The sequence below is a fragment of the Cupressus sempervirens genome, chromosome 1 (assembly GCF_028749045.1).
Source record: "Cupressus sempervirens isolate cs-2001-9-10 chromosome 1, ASM2874904v1, whole genome shotgun sequence".
NCBI lineage: Eukaryota > Viridiplantae > Streptophyta > Pinopsida > Cupressales > Cupressaceae > Cupressus > Cupressus sempervirens.
The window spans coordinates 424349917-424368178 of record NC_143118.1 but is presented as its reverse complement, the minus strand read 5'-3'; the positions used below and the strand labels follow the sequence as shown (position 1 = coordinate 424368178).

Sequence of the window (18262 nt, the reverse complement as noted above, 5' to 3'; positions counted from 1 at the left end):
GTGAGGTCATGACAAGTATTTTCTTAGAGGTTGCCATCATGTACTACTTAAACATCGACATCTAGAAATAGCTTGATGGTCTTTTGAACCATATAAAACACTTATGTTTTAGGGAAGAAATTCACAAATTTGACCAGTAGTAACTCTACGCAATGTAGAGTTCCCTCTTGATTAGTGCATCCTTTAATTTTACCCCGCGCAGGCATAATTTTAGAGGCCCCTGTAACACTAATCAACTTCCCACAAGTAATGACTATTATATAGTGACATTTCACTTTGGCCAAGTCTTCTGTTTTCAACCTTCTGTTTCCCTTGATCTACAATCTATAAAACACTGATAGTTTATTAAGCATTATATTGAACGATTATTCTTGGGGTTTGATAATGGTTTGACTTAAATTGGTACAGACTTACAATATCCTAAGTGTTAAATCTGGTTTTCTTATGAAGTGACAGTATTTAAAAAGATCCATGAACATTCTTAGTCAATGACTTTTCTGCATTTGCATCTAGAACACTCCAATTTGCTTAATGCACAAACAACTTAAAATCTGACAATCAGGAGGTGCTCAGTTGGAATTGGTTTCCCTTTTTAAGAACCAAATACTTATCTAGGCACTTACATGTATGAGCATATGCTAATTCCCTTGTGTTTGTTGCTAGAAACAAGGTTCTGTCACTCATAAAAAATTAAATAGCACGTCAAAAATTTCATCACACCCTACTGGCTTAAAAACTATCTTAAGATATATATTCACTGCATTCATTTGAAACATATTGAAAAGTATTGAGTTAGTTCTTGTTTGTTATGTTGGAGCCTCATTTTTGCTTTCTTTTCTGCCAGTTCTATCATCTGTTGGCGGCATTAAAGTTGACCATCCCAGGGTAAGCAATGGTAAGCCTCCAACTCTACACTTGCTTCCAGTTGTTTTTTCTGATTTCTGATTACATTTGTTTTGGTCATTGAAACATGGTTATGAACTTGCTCATTTGTAGTTTGATGTGCAATACCTTAAGGTTTTTCTGTAAGTTGATAAAGATTTTAAAATTACACACCCAATAGCCATAAATGGAGCAAGGTCATGGATCTCTTATGAGTTTGGAACTGTTTACAGATATAGTAGTTGTAGTTGCCCTGGTCATCCTAGTGGGTTTATTCAGCATGCAGAAGTGTGGTATTGACAGAGTTGGATGGCTCTTTGCTCCTGTGGTTTTGATTTGGTTTCTTTCCATCGGTACAATTGGAATCTACAATATATTCAAACATAATCCAAAAGTTCTTAAGGCCTTTTCTCCTCATTACATTCTAGAGTTTTTCAAGAGGGGGAAGAAACATAGGTGGGTTTCACTTGGAGGCATTATGCTTAGCATAACAGGTGAGTACATTAATATTGAATTATGTTTACTAGGCTTTAGGGTTCAATCTTCCATCACTTATGATTCAATCTTCCTTCACTTATGATTCTTGAATCTTTCATTTTTATTTTAAACTCTTCCCTCTTTACATGTCTGAGTCACGCTACTAAAATACAGGAACTGAAGCTTTGTTCGCAGACTTGGGTCATTTTTCTTCATTGTCTGTGCAGGTATGGAAAGAATTTTGTGTACTGATTTGTCGTTAACATTTTTTTCCTTTTCTAAAAATAATTTAATTTTTTAAAATTTTGCTCTGAAGCTTGGAAATTGCTTTTAAACAGCCAAATCGTCTTTGTATTTATAACTGAAGGCAAAATGTTCTGTCTGAATTAGCAAGGTGTATTTCTAACATATTTTTCTTTTAGTATTTAGCTTTGTTCATGTTACACATTACAAATCTATGGGCTTTTGGTTGCATCCTTATGAATAAATATTATCATATATTATCTTGTAATCTCTCTAGTCTTTTTCATGCCCAAGTGCATGCTGTGATATTTCTTTCTTTTCCCTTCTCCCACCTCCTGCGCTCTTTCTGAACTCTTAATTTGTTTACTCAATCTTCTGATTCTGATTCGTTGTATTGGCAAAGAATTGCTTGCTATCAATTATTGAGTTAGTGTCTCCATCTTCTTATTCTGATTCAGATGATGACCTTGACAAACATTCACATTCCCCAAAAAGCCCCTTTCCTTCTCATAAATCTATATTCAAGCTAGATCTGTTCATGCTCTCTTCTGATTCACTTCGGAAGTCTCATTGGGCACCTTCCATCTTTATCTTGTTTCCCTGTGCTCAGAATCATGGGCCATTAGGAAAATTTGAGAGGGAATAATCTCAAGATGATTTTTGTGATTGTACCGAACAACTCTAGTCTGATTTTTGTAATTTACCCAGGTAAGCTTTTATATAAATAGTAATCAGATTCAAAATTATATACATAGAAATATATGTTAACCATATTGATAATGCTTTATGTTGTTTCTTTTCTTATTTCTCTTTAATGCAAAAATATTTTCAAGATCAGGTATAGATATGGCATGCTGTTTATTGCTTCGGGTTTATCTCCATTTGCAGATCGCATTTACTGTGGTGGTCTTTCCTTGCCTGCTGTTGGCATACACTGGGCAAGCAGCATACCTCACAAAACACCCATATGATGTCTCAGAAGCCTTTTATAGGTCCATTCCAGGCATGAAAACTTGAATACATCTTTTAACACCATGCATACAAAAGACCAATTAAATTGTCAGAAAATGCGCACGATTTACTTTTTATTATTAATTTGAAGACAGTTCTCCTGCAGATGCTGTATATTGGCCGATTTTTGCAATTGCAACTGTTGCAGCTGTTATTGGAAGTCAGGCAACAATATCTGCTACATTTGCAATTATAAAGCAAGCAGTGGCTCTTGGTTGTTTCCCTGTGGTTAAGGAGGTCCATACATCAAAACAGTTTCCAGGACAAATTTACATTCCTGAAATCAATTGGATCCTGATGATTCTTTGTTTAGTGATTACCGCTGGATTCCAGAATACCACTCAAATTGGGCATGCTTATGGTGAGTGTCTAATCTTGGTCGAGTTCTTAAAGATTCTGATATATAAAATCATAATAACATTTGGTCTCTGAAATAGTTTGATTGTTTTAGAAAGCCATTCTGTATAGCATCACAATAATTTTGTTTAATAAGTGTCAAAATAATATGTTGCCCTTCAAGTATACGTCCAAAAGGATTTCTTAAATCATCCCAAATTACATTTCTCTAGTTTTAGTGCTACATATGTACTCAGAGTGTGCACGTATAAGCATACAAATTGAATGTTATTAATATATTCCTACATCAAGTAAGAATTTCTAATGTATTTTCCTTTTCAAATGGAAGCTATATAGTCAGTCCTTTGTGCAGTTTCGCTTTCCTTAGTAAACATACTCAAACATAATCATGACATATCAGCTATGACCTAAAATAAATTTTCGTATGGAGAAATTTAATTTAGAGAAGAAACCTAAAGAGGAGTTTTAGGTGCCTCGATAAGTTCTTTAATATCTACTAAATTGGTTTGTTTTTCTTATGTGAAATAGTGTCTACCTTACATTTTTCACTTCACCTGCTCATATGCTTTAAAGATCACGGTCTAAGGAAGGCGTTGTCAAAGTGCCACGAAAGTGTCATGTCCTTTGGATTCTATAATTGTGTTGTGGCAAACAATGTCTTTAAAATTTAATATTTATATGAATCCCTTAGGTAATCGATTGATGAGCACATAGTTATACTGCTTGGAAGTGTATGAATTTATATTACAAGTTTCTTTTTATCCTTTGAATCTTATTTAATTCAACTATGCTTAAATTCTAAATTAACACAAGAGCGAAAGCAGTAAGCAATGCAACAACAAGAAGGTTTAGGTGGAAATGCTTGCAAGAGAAAACCACAGCGAAAATTTGCTTTGCATTAATTTTCTTATTACAAATTCAGAGGCACCAACTCCTCATTCAATTTGTAAGCACCGACTCAATAGAGGCACAAACCCCTCATTCGCTTCCGGGCACCAACCTTGCTTTTCAATTTCTTTCTTATCAATATTGCTTCTACAATGGATTATGGAGAACCTTTTTGTCCACAACTTTGCTATGAATCTCTATTAAAGCTGCAATAATCTCGTCCACATATCTACTATAATGTCTTCTGCAAATCTGCTAGAGTTTGATTATAAGTCTTCCACAAAATGACCACAATACCCTAATCAAAGTTTACCTACAAACTGCTCACATCATTCTCTTCAATTCTGAAATAATCTTCTTATATAATACTCCCTTTACATTTGATTTCTCCAACAATTTGATTTTATACATTTACTTATGTTCTCTTGTGAAATGATGCATTCCTTAGGATAAAATAAACCTTACTAAGACGTGTATAATAATTATTAATAATTGTAGCTTTTGGATGTTATCATACCTTTGAAAAATCACATCTTTTGGAGAAATGTTTCATTAGAAAATCGTATTCTATTATTTCTGATTTTTATATTGTCTAGCATATTAATTAAATCAGTATCTCGATGAATCAGCCAGCATATCAATATGAATTGCCCTTAATATAAATTGCAGATTTTGTCTTTTTATAAGAAACATTGAAGTTTGTCTTAATCTAATCTCTGGCTTGAAGACAGATGCTTATCTTTACTTTATGAAGTTGATCCTTGCGTTTGGTAAGGATTAACTGTTGCTTCTATTTATCTTTTTCTAATTTTGCCTAATCCTTTTTTTCTTATCTGCTTTATGGAGATTAATCAGATTGATTTTAACATAAATTCCTTGTTAATATTAGCTTTAACAAACTTGTCTATGTTATTGATTCTCCTTGATGAAGTCACTTTTTTATTAATCGTAATCGGTCTTGTTAATTATATTCCTTTGAATTTCTTCTCATACACCATGATTGTTGTTTTCTTATTATTGTCATCTGCTGCTTCTAATGTTGATCTAAACTTACTCCTTGAAAGTGTAGTATATTTTAAAAAATGGTAATTGACATCAATGGCGAACCAATGATAATTTAGCCAACATCAACAACAATGGTACGTTTTCAACTCCAATATGGTAATTACCTATTATTATATATTAGTACGCAAATGAAATGAAATACTTTTTTTAATCATGTCAACGAAACTGGTTGGTCTATGGTAACCATTATTAAAAATAACACAATGAGCCAAAGAGATGCAACCAAGACCACAAGCCTTTACTTCTCAGTACCCAATATTTATTTGTTGATCATATTTCTTTTGTTATGGATTTTAACGAGGTAGTTCGCCACCTTTATAATTCATTTCTCATGTGGATCATAGATAAATCATTCTGAATAATCAAAGTAGTCAATCACAAAACCCCTCAAACTCACATTCTACCAATGAAATGTGTTAAGTGAATGCATAAACACAATGATATAACAAAGAAATATATCTTTGCACAAACTCTTAGCTTATTTCCATTGTTTCTTCAAGCTCTCTTAGACAAATGATAGTATTGATGCTTTCAGATTTTGTGCAAACACAAGTAGTGATATGATGATGTGAAAGCTTAAAGATTGTGGTTTGAGAATGATAATTAATGAGGTTTGAATCTATATGTTTTCCCTATTATCAACTCAACGGTGAATTTTCATTGAGATAAGATTTGAATAATTAAATGGTTGCATGATCTAGTGAACTGAGTACATGATTTAGTGAAGTGGATTTGATTGATCGGATACGTAAGAATTACTGAGTGGACTGATTAGAATGGACAAAAAAGTGATAGTGAGTGTGTGTTAGGTGGTGAGGTGAAAATATTTTAAAAATAAATAATTTTTTTATAAGTTAATCAATTATTCAATTCATGTGCATGTAGAGACATAAATAATAGAAAACTTCTATTTATTTTTAGAGGAAATATGTTTAGGATTGGAATAACTAAATAAATTACAACAATCTATTTAAGTATAGAAGAGTGCTTAGCTAATTAAATAAATTAGAAATGATTATTTAATATCACAATCTAGAAGATTAACTGAAAATGCATTAGTTAAATAATTAAAAAATATTTATGTGGGAAGATAGAAATTAATAAATCAATTAAACAATTACAATCATTCAATCAATATGGAATCTAAATGAATACATTTTTTTTGAATTGGTAAAAGGCAAATGCCTGTTTCTGTTAATTTCAAAATATTTACAATGTTTGCCCCATTCAAAGTGCAGGCACCGGGGGACCGAAGTCCTGTTTGAGAAGTACAGATGCCCATTATTTGGACTTTAAGAAGACATTCCTTCTTTTGCAATAATAATTCATAAACATTTTAGTAGAGGATTGATCCCTATATTTCCCTGATTCTTCCTTGTATGGAAGGTACAGTTGCCCTTTGGGCTAGGAAGGTGCATTTTCATTACAATGATTACATAAGAGCTTAATTTATATCAACCTTGGATATACGCTTCTAAGAGCAGATTCAGATATTGAAGAGAGCTTTAAGCAACTGAAAGAGGCCTTTAAATCCAGGGATTAGTTCTGTAAGAAGACTGTCATTCAAGAAGATTCCTGCAAACAGGTTTCAGACACAAGCTACAACTGCCCCTTGGGCTATGAGTTCCAAATATATCCATGAACTTTCTTGACCATAAAGTAAGACCATCTTACTATTTTATGTTTAGACAACATTTGAAATGAAACAATCAGCATAAGAGATTAAACTGATAGCTCACTTTATCATACAAAGAAGATTATAAAGAAAATATTAATAAGGGCTACATCCAAATATCTTCTGAATACAAACTGTAAGCTGAACATTACTTATCCAAGAAAACGTAGAGATCAGAAACTAGACCAAGAAAGCAGTTGACATCTTTCCTAATTTTAGCCTTTTACAACCTAGACGAGAATACAGTTCTTTTGACCTTACCAACTTTTATGAAAATTTGTAAAGAAGTTCTTTCAACATGGATTTGTAAAATGAGACCACTGATAATGCTTTATTAGTGGTTGTGAGGACCAAATTTTATATTTTTCTTAGTTTAGTTTAGCTTGTTAAATAACGAAAATGCTTTGCTGATTACACTGAAGCCAAATTGTGACCCTATTCTTCATCTGCCTCTCCTGACCCATTCATTAAATAGACGGATCCATTTCTTCTCTCCAATATTTGATCCATCTTTAGTTAGTTCTGGAGATGATTTTATCCTTTTTTACATATGTCCTCAGTTCTTCAATCTGTCATCCTTATTTAGAATTATTGAACTAAGTGAACTCTGGTACAGAGGTAGATTATGTCTTGACCTAGATGTTATCTCAATTTCTGAAGATAAATTGCTAATTTAAACATCAATGTCTTTTGATTGTCTAAGTAAATCAAATTGAAGTCTTCAATTGAATTCCTTATGAACAGTTCCATTGATTTTAAAACATTTGTTAAAAAGTTAAAAAGAACATTTGTGAACCTTTGGATTGTAACTTATGAGGTTCACTATATCCTTAGAATTTCCGGGTTCAGGGATAAATATACTAATTACTATTGTTAGTTGGGCTTAATTAGGATAGCCTCTCCATCTGCCCCTATGTTGGCTAAGGTATCAGCTCCTTTGTTTCCTTTGTGGCAAAAATGTGTTATACTAATCTGTTCGAAATCATCTAGAATCATTAAAGCGTATTCAAGTTTAGAATGAAGTTGCCTATTGGAGTAGATCTTTTCCTTAGAGCGTTTAAGATAATTTGTGAATCTCCTTGAATTACTCATTTCCTGATCAAAAGACAAATGCCATGTTTAATGTTGTATTTCAAAAATAAGTTTACAATTTTTTGTTTTGTTTTGGTCTTGTTCAAAGTGCAGGCATCAGGGGAAAAAGAATGGGGATGAAAACCCTTGGTGTAGCCCAGGACCGAAGTCCTATTATAGAATGTACATGCGTCCCGCATATATTGTGGGGACTTTAGATGGAATCCCCTCTATTTACGAAGAAATATTTTATACATTTAAAATCACCTTTGTCAAGGGTTAGAAGATATGATTCTTATACTTTTGTGAGTTGTTTGATTGCATTTATAATGTTGTAACCTTGATTCTTAAAGTGACATTTCTTCCTATTTCATTCTTCACAAACTTGTCCTTGTTTATATTGTCTCGTTCTTGGCCCGGTATAAGATTTCTAGAATCTTTTTATGTTGTAAGCCTCTATAACTCCAAACAAAACTAAAAACTCAAGGTTATATGTTAGTATAAAGCATATATTTAATGAAGATATCATATTGGTATATCGTTTGGTTTTTAGAACTCATGACCACTTGTAATATTTATACCTTATTATTTGTTAAATTTGACAATTACTAAGGAGTCTTTGTTAAATTGATTTAATGCTAGTGCGGATTTTATTTCAATGAAAGTTTTTTTTTGTTTCTTTCATAAAACATAACCATATCTATTCGTTATGTTTGTTGTTGCATTAAATCTTTGCAAGCAACATAAAATGTGGATTATAGTCTTGTTCTAAGAGATCGTTACGTATAACTATAAGGTTTGTAATAATATCTTAATATCTTCTAATTTGAAAGTGTTAAGAGGGTATATGCTTTATTTAGTTTTTACTTTCATTTGTTTTAAATTATGCTTCTTCCACGAGATCTTAACTACTTCAGGGCATGCTCAATTAGCTCTTAACCTAGCTATGTTAGTCACCAAGATACTAATCCGACCCAATTACTAACCCATTTATATCTAGCAGGTGTCCTCAAAACTTCACTATCCACATTACTACTTCCACAGTTTTTAACTATTCCTTAAAATTCTTAGTAATGTTATATATAAAATTATTTTCTTCATTCCACTTTTGTTCCACTCATAAAAATGTATTAATTTTGAATGCTTATAACACTTACTGTGCAACCCTTGTTGAATAAATTCGATAACATTGTGACGCTTTGTTAATCTGTATTCCTTCATTAGCCATTATTTCTCCTTTTGCCATTACGCAATGCACATATTTTGATTAAATCTATTTTGCATTGGATATACTGAAGAACCTTATTATAAGAGGAGAATCACTTCCTCTTTGGATCTGTTGTATGCATCTTCGAAATATATTACAGTACTTTACCTAACTGAGTTTAATCAACAATTTTGTTACTTTTAACGTTCAGATCTTATAGCTTATCGAAGGTCACTATCTAACTAAACCTTACTAAAATAATGTATACCTGGAGAGAGTGGCCCACTTGTGTCTTATTATCTTTTTCATAATTGATCACCATTACTATTATTTTAACAAATTTCCTTTGATTGGATATCCTTCCTCTTTCACTTAATATCTTGTGCCCCTATATTTTTTTTGGGTATAACAATTAATTCATTGAAGTAGTTGATATCCAATTGCTCTCGTTATAAGTGTTCTTGCTCTTTAGGTTATATCAATTCTTTATATAGTTAAATAATGCTATGGAATTTGTTTGCTGAGTCTTTTATCAATTAGTAAGCAATTCTTAGAATCTTGGATTTGTTTCAAAATGTTTTGTTTTATATTACCGAATTCTAATTTGAAGCCATTTCCAGCTGTGATAGGAATTATTTTGTTATTAGTGAAGCTTGCCTAAGAGATTGGGTTAGATTTTACAACCTTGTCATACAAACAAAGATCATTATATCACTGTATGTGAAATGACATCTGCTAAGGTTCAAATGTAAGATTCGATACGTTTGTGTCTGGTTAAACAAGAATTGTAATAGTGAATCATTTAGCTTTGATATACCGAATTTAATGCGACATGTACCGACGAATCGAAATAGTGAATTAGGTAATTTCTAGGATCGTGAGGGATCACCATTTTAACTCTACCTATTGTTTCATCCGGTTACGACGTATTGGATTGCTCTTGTTATCTGTTCTATACCATCTTTTACAGAAATTCTATTATTAATCTAATGATTAAGTAGCAGAAGTCCTCCCAATATTTAAAATTATGTAATTAAATCTATGAATGACTTTTGTCATTTAATTTTTTTTCATAATTCTACCAATTGAACATTCTTTGTCCATACAGACATAACGATCCTTAGTTCAACATCAAACCAACAAAATTATTATTCATAATATTCATATTTACATTACAATACTAGAGTATCCCTTAGAAAAAATTCCTCGACAACATTGAGGCCTTCTTGTTAGCCTTAAACAACCATCAGATGGCTACCCATAAACCCGACTAGGATCATCTGGATGTAAGTCAGTCTTCCTCCATGTTTGAGAGCGAGTTTTGAATGTCCAACTGATTTGAGTTCTTTGCCCTTTTGAAGGAAACCGTCTTCCTCAAATATGGCATCTCGACTAAGTTCTATTTGTCTTTTTCCAACATTGTAGGTTTTTGAGGTTTCACTGTAGCCTACAAAAATTGCTTTCCTCTCAAAAGGTTTTAGTTTTGACCTCTTCTCTTTGGGCACATGAATATATACTAGGCAACCAAATATCCTTAGATGGCTTATATCAGATTTTAGGCTAGTAAAAGCCTCTTCAGGGGTTTTGTTATCAAGATGTGAATGGGAACATCTGTTGTAGATGTAAACAATTTCTCTATATGCTTTTGACCAAAATGAGGTGTCTAAGTTTTGGTCATACATCATTGATTTTGCAACCTCAATAGTTCTCTTTTTCTTTTTTGTAATGTCCCCATTTTGGAGGCAATTTGATTTAATTAATTTAATTAATTAGGTTGTCCAAAGTAATGAATATTTTGAGGATGACTAATTAATTATTTTAATTAAATAAATAAGTGGTATTAAGTTAATTATTTATAAAGTTATCAAATAAATAAATATTAAAAGGTAACTTTATATTTAATTAATTTAATAAAGTGACTTGAATTATAAAATAATTTATAAAGTCACTTTATTAAAAAATAAATCAAGAGTTCCCCTTTTGAGTACATACATGGACTTTGTAAAAGGAAAAAAAGAAGTAATATTAAAACTCATGTATTATCCCACATTGGCAAGACAGAAATGTGGAGCAAGTGAGGAAGGGATTAAAAGAAAGAGGATAGCTCTCATTTGAGCATGCTTGGAAATATAAAAAAAAATTGAGAAATTTTCTGGAGATTATGTCCCAATAGTTTGAAGGACGAAATCCCTTCAAGCTGGAAATCTTGACGCCATTGAAAGATATGGTCTTGAGATTCAACATTGTAGCAGTCTGAAAAAGCAAATACGAAAAAGCAACCCGAAAAAGCGGAACTGAAAAAGCAGACCGAAAAAGCAATCCGTAAAAGCAGTTCAAAAAGCGGATCCGAAAAAGCAGTCGAAAAAAGCAAATCGGAAAAGCAGATACGAAAAAGCAGTCCGAAAAAGCGGGGCCAAAAAAGCAGGCCAAAAAAGCAGTCCGAAAAAGCGAAACCGAAAAAGCAAGCCGAAAAAGCAATCCGAAAAAGCAGTTCGAAAAAGCAAATCGGAAAAGCAAAGCAGAAGGGGCAGCATTGAAAGAAATTATTACAGCCATCTACAACCAGGTTCTTTTGTTAGTATTGCTTTTTAGGGTGTTATAAGCTTTCAGCTGTAAGTGTGCATTATACCAGCATTATCATTTTGTAATCCATGTAAATGCCAAAGTCTTGGCGATATTTCATGAGCATTGTAATTTTCATTGCAATTAAGAAGATAATAGTTGCTGGTGTCATTTAAGCAATTTAATATCATTATTTATCAGCTAGTTAGTTTGCATACCAACTGTTTGTAAAAATGCCAGTTGACTGTAAGTGTTCATTTCTCATGCTTATATCATATATATGCACTGAATATTGTCAAAATTAGTAGCACACTCATGTTAGGTCATTGTGTAGTCCATTGTAGTCTTCTAGCACAAGATTCTCATTGATGCAAATTGAAGAAAAAGTCATTTGAAGCCAGCTGAAATACTATATCAGTCATACGTCCCTTGCATGTGAATTGTTTGATGAAATTCTTTGAGCTTTCATCAGCATTTTTGAGAGCAGATTTGAGGAGGGTTATTACATTTTTAGCTACCCCATTTTGTTGAGGATTATAGGGTACAATAAACTCCCTCTTAATCCTGACAGCAACACAAAATTCTTTAAAGATTTCTGAAATGTACTTGTTGCTTAATTTTAACTTATGTTAAAATTCAGTTCCGAAAAAATCAAATAAAGTGTTCATGTTTATCATTTTCAGTTCATATTCAAAATTGCAGAAAACACTTTTCATTCATATTGGAAGAGTAACAAATGTCCTTGTATTATTCATTCCGAATATACAATTGATATTTACAAAAGAATTGTAATAATCAAAGAATGTTGAAAGTAAAATTCTCTCACACAAGTGACTGTGAGAGTAGTCCCTAAACTGCTGATATATATTTCTACTCTGCCAAAGTAAACAACATGAAAAGAAAAGGAGAGAGGAGAAAGTCACGGGCACCAGCCATTGCCTGTAATGATTGGTTGACATGCATCCATCTACTTCCACCCATTCGTTGCTTCGAACTGCATCCCATCCACGTATCCAAACCCTGCATTAATAGAAAAGGGTGTTAGATCCAATGGATCTAAGCAATGCAAAGTGTCTCATTTCGCCTCATTCATATTACTATCATGCCATTCATCTTCACAAAATAAAAATATGCATCAGTGAAGAAAGGAAAACAATCACAACACAACTACTTTATTATTGACATGTTTGTTTCTTGTGTAGCGTTTTGTCTCTTATAAACACGCAGATATAACTATAGGCTCCCGGGGAGGGTTATTAAGCCTGATGTGCCTATAAATGATAAAACCTATGAAGCAGATCAAGATAATATCAATTGAGAGAAGACATTAAAGGGACAATTCATTTTTTACTTCAAACCTTTTCTTTCAGAAAATATCAGAGGAAAAATGTAGTTACAGGATTACTAAGAAGAATACAAGAGGAAATAAGAACGAATTGATGAAGGTTACAGCTAAATGCATATTATTCAAAATACAACAGTAGAGAAGATAACACTTTGAACTAACGGAAATGAGTTGAAAAGAAAGATACACAAGAAGCATTATATGCAATAACAGATGCTAAGTCTGAAGGTAGAGCATATGTTTCAGCAATAGAATGGTTCTTCTCATAGTTTCCAAAAAGTTGCAGTAGTATGAAATGTGCAAAAGGCCAAGATAAATAAAGTTTCAGCAGAGTTATGTAATTTCATGAGCACAGTAAATTGTGGATAACATGAATGAAAAGATGAAACATCTTGATTTCCCAGGTCTAATTTATCATGCAACATACTCAAGGAATACAGTTATTACTTCGTTTCATAGGAAGACAGTTATATCATTTCAGGTTCATGTGAATAAGATTTACTGTTAAAATCAGTCCGACAAAATTTCTTTACTTAAAAACTTGAAGTACAATCAAATGAAATTATTACAAAAATTGAAAACTACTTACTTTGGAAAAACTGAGATTAAAATCAACTAGAGATGCTTCTGCATCCACCCGGGTTAGTCCACAAATACAGTGCAACAATTTCACATGACTAACATCTAAAACCGCTATCTCAAAAATCAAATAATAATTACAACTAAATACCACAATATTTAAATTAGGGCATCATATACCACTGTATCAATTAGGGTATCATTTACCATCAGTTTATTTAGGGCTTCTGATACCGCTATATCACTTAAGGCTTCCGCTACCATGGATTCAATTTAGGGCTTCCACGACCACGGATTAAATTTCGGGCTTCCATGATGATGGATTTAATTTAAGGCTTCTGCGAAGACGGATTCAATTTAGGGCACCTGCGATGAAGGATTCAATTTAGAGCTTCCCTGACGATAGAATCAAACAGGGCTTCAGATTCCTTTCCTTCCAATTGCTTAATTGTGACGGTAATTCAAGGTTAGAAATATGCTTATATTTGATATCCATATAAATGGTAAACAATCCACGATTCTATATCTTGCATCTAGGTGTAAAATAATGGTAACAATAAATTAACTCAATTTAATCTTACCTCCTCATAAATAAAAATGATAATACTTGTTTTCGATAAACAATTGAATGGATAGCTTATATTTGTTTGATGCATGTCCGACATCTTGAGAAAGGTGAAACATTGGCAGGGGCCTAACCACCCAACCTCGGACCAATTCTTATCCCCACACGATCTCTAACGAAAAAGGTCCTCCCTACTCGGAATTGACAGGGAACATCTTACCATCCACTGAGCATCATGATATATAACATGCCATACGACTTAGCAGCAAGAGATCACCTTAACAAGAATGTGCATGAGCTATTAATTGATTCATATTAAATGATAAATATTGAAATGTCATAACTGATACGGATTCAATTATTACAGATTCATCTTATTCACCTCGTCACTCTATTTCATGGCCACACAGCTAGGTGAGTCCCAGGTATTTGGAATTTCTCAGAGTAGACGACTCCATCAATTTTATTTCAAGAAGATTACATACAACCGTCATTTCACATTCTATGATTTACTTTTTTAAGATCTCAAAATTGACAACATTCTTGACAACATTCTACATGAATGGAGCGTACATGAGCTAAAGTAATGTTTTATGTATTATTTCTATCATACTGATGTCAATCTCATTTTTGCCAGTTCTCTTCACCTCCTCACCTTGTTTAGGCCATCAAGCCGGTGATTCCTTGGTGCCTTCAAATTAACTTTATTGATATGCTTCACACCACCTTCACCATATTTTGGCTTTTAGCCTGGTGAATTCCTTGATGCTCTAGTTTATCGTCTATTCTCAGTTAATTATATCACATAGCAAAAATAAATGTAATTTGAGATGACAGATTTTCAAGAAGGATTCAGATTATTGCATATTCAAACATCATGAAAGTTTCAGACTTGAAAAGGAAATTAATGTTATGGCAGCCGACTGATTAAAGGTCCTACTATTTATAAAGAAGTCTTAGTTGACTTCACTCAGTATCTTGCATTACGATTGTATTAGAGGCAGAGTAAAAAGGTGAAGAAAAATTTCAATGTTAGATCGTAATTTCTACAATAATACTGGCACACTTAAATTGAAGGTGAAGAACGCGTATGACTACTACAAGAATGATTACCATGCATTAACAAATAGTATGGAATGGAAGACGTTTTCATTGTATGCAATTATGAACCTTACTTGACACTGTAGAATTAATGAATAGCTTGAATGCTTGAGAAGACTCCAAACTATGGGAAGCTTATTCAGCCGTATGCAAGGTAAAACCCTCTGTTACTTCTGCAACTAATTTGGTTGCTAGCTGGGGAAGCTCGGATGCAAATGGCTTGAAAGCCTAAGGTAATAATGGATGCCAAAACAAGGAATAGGAATGTCAATATATGTTAAAGGCTTCCATAATATAGAAATGAGCCAGACCTTATGGCTACCTTCAGTTACAAGATTATATTCGAAACTTATTCAAATCGATTTAAGAGAAAAGAAAGAAAGGAGGGAAAGAAATGAAAAGGAAAGAAGAATGAATCGCTTTGGGTATGAAACTCAATTAAAAGAAGAGGTTGACTTAACGACTTCTTGTAGTTACAAGAACCTATTCGAATTCCCAAGAAGTCTATATGATTTCCAATTATAAAATCGAATAAGAAGTTGGAAAGAAGAATTGGAAGATTAAAATTCGAAAATTATAATAATACAATTATTATAATTTGAAAATTATTATAATGTACAACTATTAAATTATTAAATGATAATGGTGCCAAATCATTTTATATTTAAATGCACGTCATTAAATATTTATTAAAAATAATATAACGAAAGATAAATTAAAATCCTTTAAGATACGTTTTATATTTGAACTCAATTATTTTTAATTAAATTATTTATTTAAATAACTCATGCAGTTCCACAGATGTATCCTGTTACAAATCGCTAGGTCCTCTACTTGTCTACCTAGTAATTGTGATGCCCTGCCTAATTCTTTTCTGGCAATGCTTCCACCCCTTCAACATACTTCCTGCAAGAAATTTCTCTGTAATTAAATTATAAATTATATAATCATAAATAATCATAACAGTTGACTTTTCATCTTAATTCCATGAATTCGCGATTAACGATCAACTAACATGTCATCTTCACTTGAAATCATAACGACCAACTATCTTACCATTTCGCCACATTATATCAAATTAAACTGCCAACTGACTCCATTCGAACCTCAACGGCTATATTTCAAGCTAGGTCAAAAATTGGGATGTAACAAAAGAAGGTATCATAATGAAGTTGCTGACCAAGGAATTATACACAAGTCATTATCAAAAGAAGAAAAGTACTTAATTGTTGTATTTAACCAGCTATGGTGCACTTTGCAGGTGAAATAAAATAAATTGAGACCAATTCCATGAGAATGGAAGCAAATCAAATGCACGTAGTCCATGAATAGGAGTTCAATAATCAGATTTAGAATATGGTTATCAAGGCATTTGTCATGGTCTATTGGAGACAAACTAACATGATTCCTTTCTTAAGAAGAATATGCATTAGAGTATGGAAAATACTATGGTATAAGTGAAGTTTGTCATATATGATGGTTGGAGAAAATGACGATATTCTACAAGAAAATCAACATTGTTAAGGTAATGAATCTCCAACAGCTGATGCATCTAAGGGCAAAAAATTGTATTAGATCTGGGCAAAGATATTGGGTTTGTTGGTAGAGGGGGTGTCCAGATTCCTCTTTGTGAAAGCTTTAGTTTCAAAACTACAACACTCAGAGATGAACGACTACAAAAGAAAATTATGTAACATCTACACGATGCGAAGGAGAAATGGAAATTCATGGCTAAAATGTAACCTATCACATAGGTTAAAAAGGAAAAAACCTAGAATAGTAGTATTTTTAGCCATCATGTGCAGCAGATAAAGAAGAGCCATCTTTAAAAGATGTTATAACCCTAGCTCCAGTCATATTAAAGTTACAACAACAAAGAAGGGTAAAGTTACAACCTGTAGCTTTTGGAAATGAAGAGAAGTAGAGTATGAATCCAAAATAATGGCTCTAACAATAGAGTTAATTCCACGACAAACAAAGAATGGAACCCACTTAAGCATTTCCAAATGCCCACGTTCAGGATTGTATATTTCAAATAATGAACTCAAATCTTTTCAAAAAGGGGAGCTCCATACCAAGTGCCAAAACAAGAGTCTTACAAAATAACAACAGCAAAGAAATAAAACCACATTACGACAATAGCAGGAAACATAATAGAAATGCTATGAAATAGCGAAGAATTGAACTTGCAAATTTCCAGATCTTTTCTCCAAACATGGAACATTCCATGGCTCATGGCTACCTTAACAACAAAAAATGATATCAATAATGGAGAGTAATAGAAGAAGAAATAACTTACAACTTCAGAAAGAGTGTCGCATGTGACAGAGAAGATTTGCTCATCAAAAGCCTATGTTGTGACTGAAAGAAAGAGTCACGATTTGAGAAAAAAATACATGGAAAACCACAAGTGAAGAAGACCCCAGTCACGACAAGCACAAAAATCTCCAGAGCATGAGCTATCTTAGCAAAAATCCAGCCGTAACTCTCTTAGATTTGGTATTTTATTAGAAGAGAATGCTAGAAACACAACAAAAATCCCAGGTCAACCACGGAAATGAAGTGAGAAAACTTATGTTGCGGCTTCCTTGCTCTCAAACCCTCCATGGTAGCCATCATTGAATTTTCTCTTAGAAACCCTATGCATTTCCAAGTCGCCTCAATATTTCCACAAAAATGCGAATGAAAGAATGGAAAGGATATTTTTGTTTTAGGGATTGCTCATCGAAACTTGGAGAAGTGACCACGTTGCCTTTCTCTTGCCAAGTGGTTTTCCTTATATTTATGACCACTTTCCAGTACTTTATTTTTATTTTGATATGTCTCATAAAAGATGTTGTGGGTAGTTTAACTAAGTGTTGTTTTTGAACACTTTTGTTTTCTAAAGCTCGTTTAAATTTGCTGAATAATAATGTAATATAAAATTATTAATTAGCATCTTATAAGCCATTTAATAATTTTATTTCTAAAAGCAAATGTTAGAAGTTTTAAAGCCTAGTTGGATATCTTTATTCATTATAATATTTTGATAAGGTCAAAATTTCAACATGTGTGAGATTAGATGGGACTATCATTATGTTTGATTTAGTGTTGCAAATCAGTTAGAGTCACGAGGAGAGATTGTAGGAGTTAAGTGTGGGGTCGAATTTTGACTTCGACTAGGCAGCTTGGGGATCTTAATGGCCATTTGGAGCATTTCATGGACAGTTAGGAGTGAGTCATAGGTTCCTTTAT

At 32.7% G+C, this 18262-nt stretch overlaps 1 protein-coding gene across 4 annotated transcripts in view; it reads left to right on the top strand.

Annotated features, from left to right (window-relative positions):
* The window catches only part of LOC149578089 (potassium transporter 10-like), a 165529-nt gene that overhangs the window by 102898 nt on the left and 44369 nt on the right, over window positions 1–18262 (top strand). For all 4 annotated transcript variants that reach the window (XM_089827462.1, XM_089827465.1, XM_089827468.1 and 1 more), the window contains 5 exons: window positions 845–895; window positions 1116–1376; window positions 1534–1586; window positions 2491–2605; window positions 2720–2974. In XM_089827462.1, coding sequence (XP_089683588.1) covers window positions 845–895; window positions 1116–1376; window positions 1534–1586; window positions 2491–2605; window positions 2720–2974 — 735 coding nt within the window. The remainder of the gene's footprint in view (window positions 1–844; window positions 896–1115; window positions 1377–1533; window positions 1587–2490; window positions 2606–2719; window positions 2975–18262) is intronic.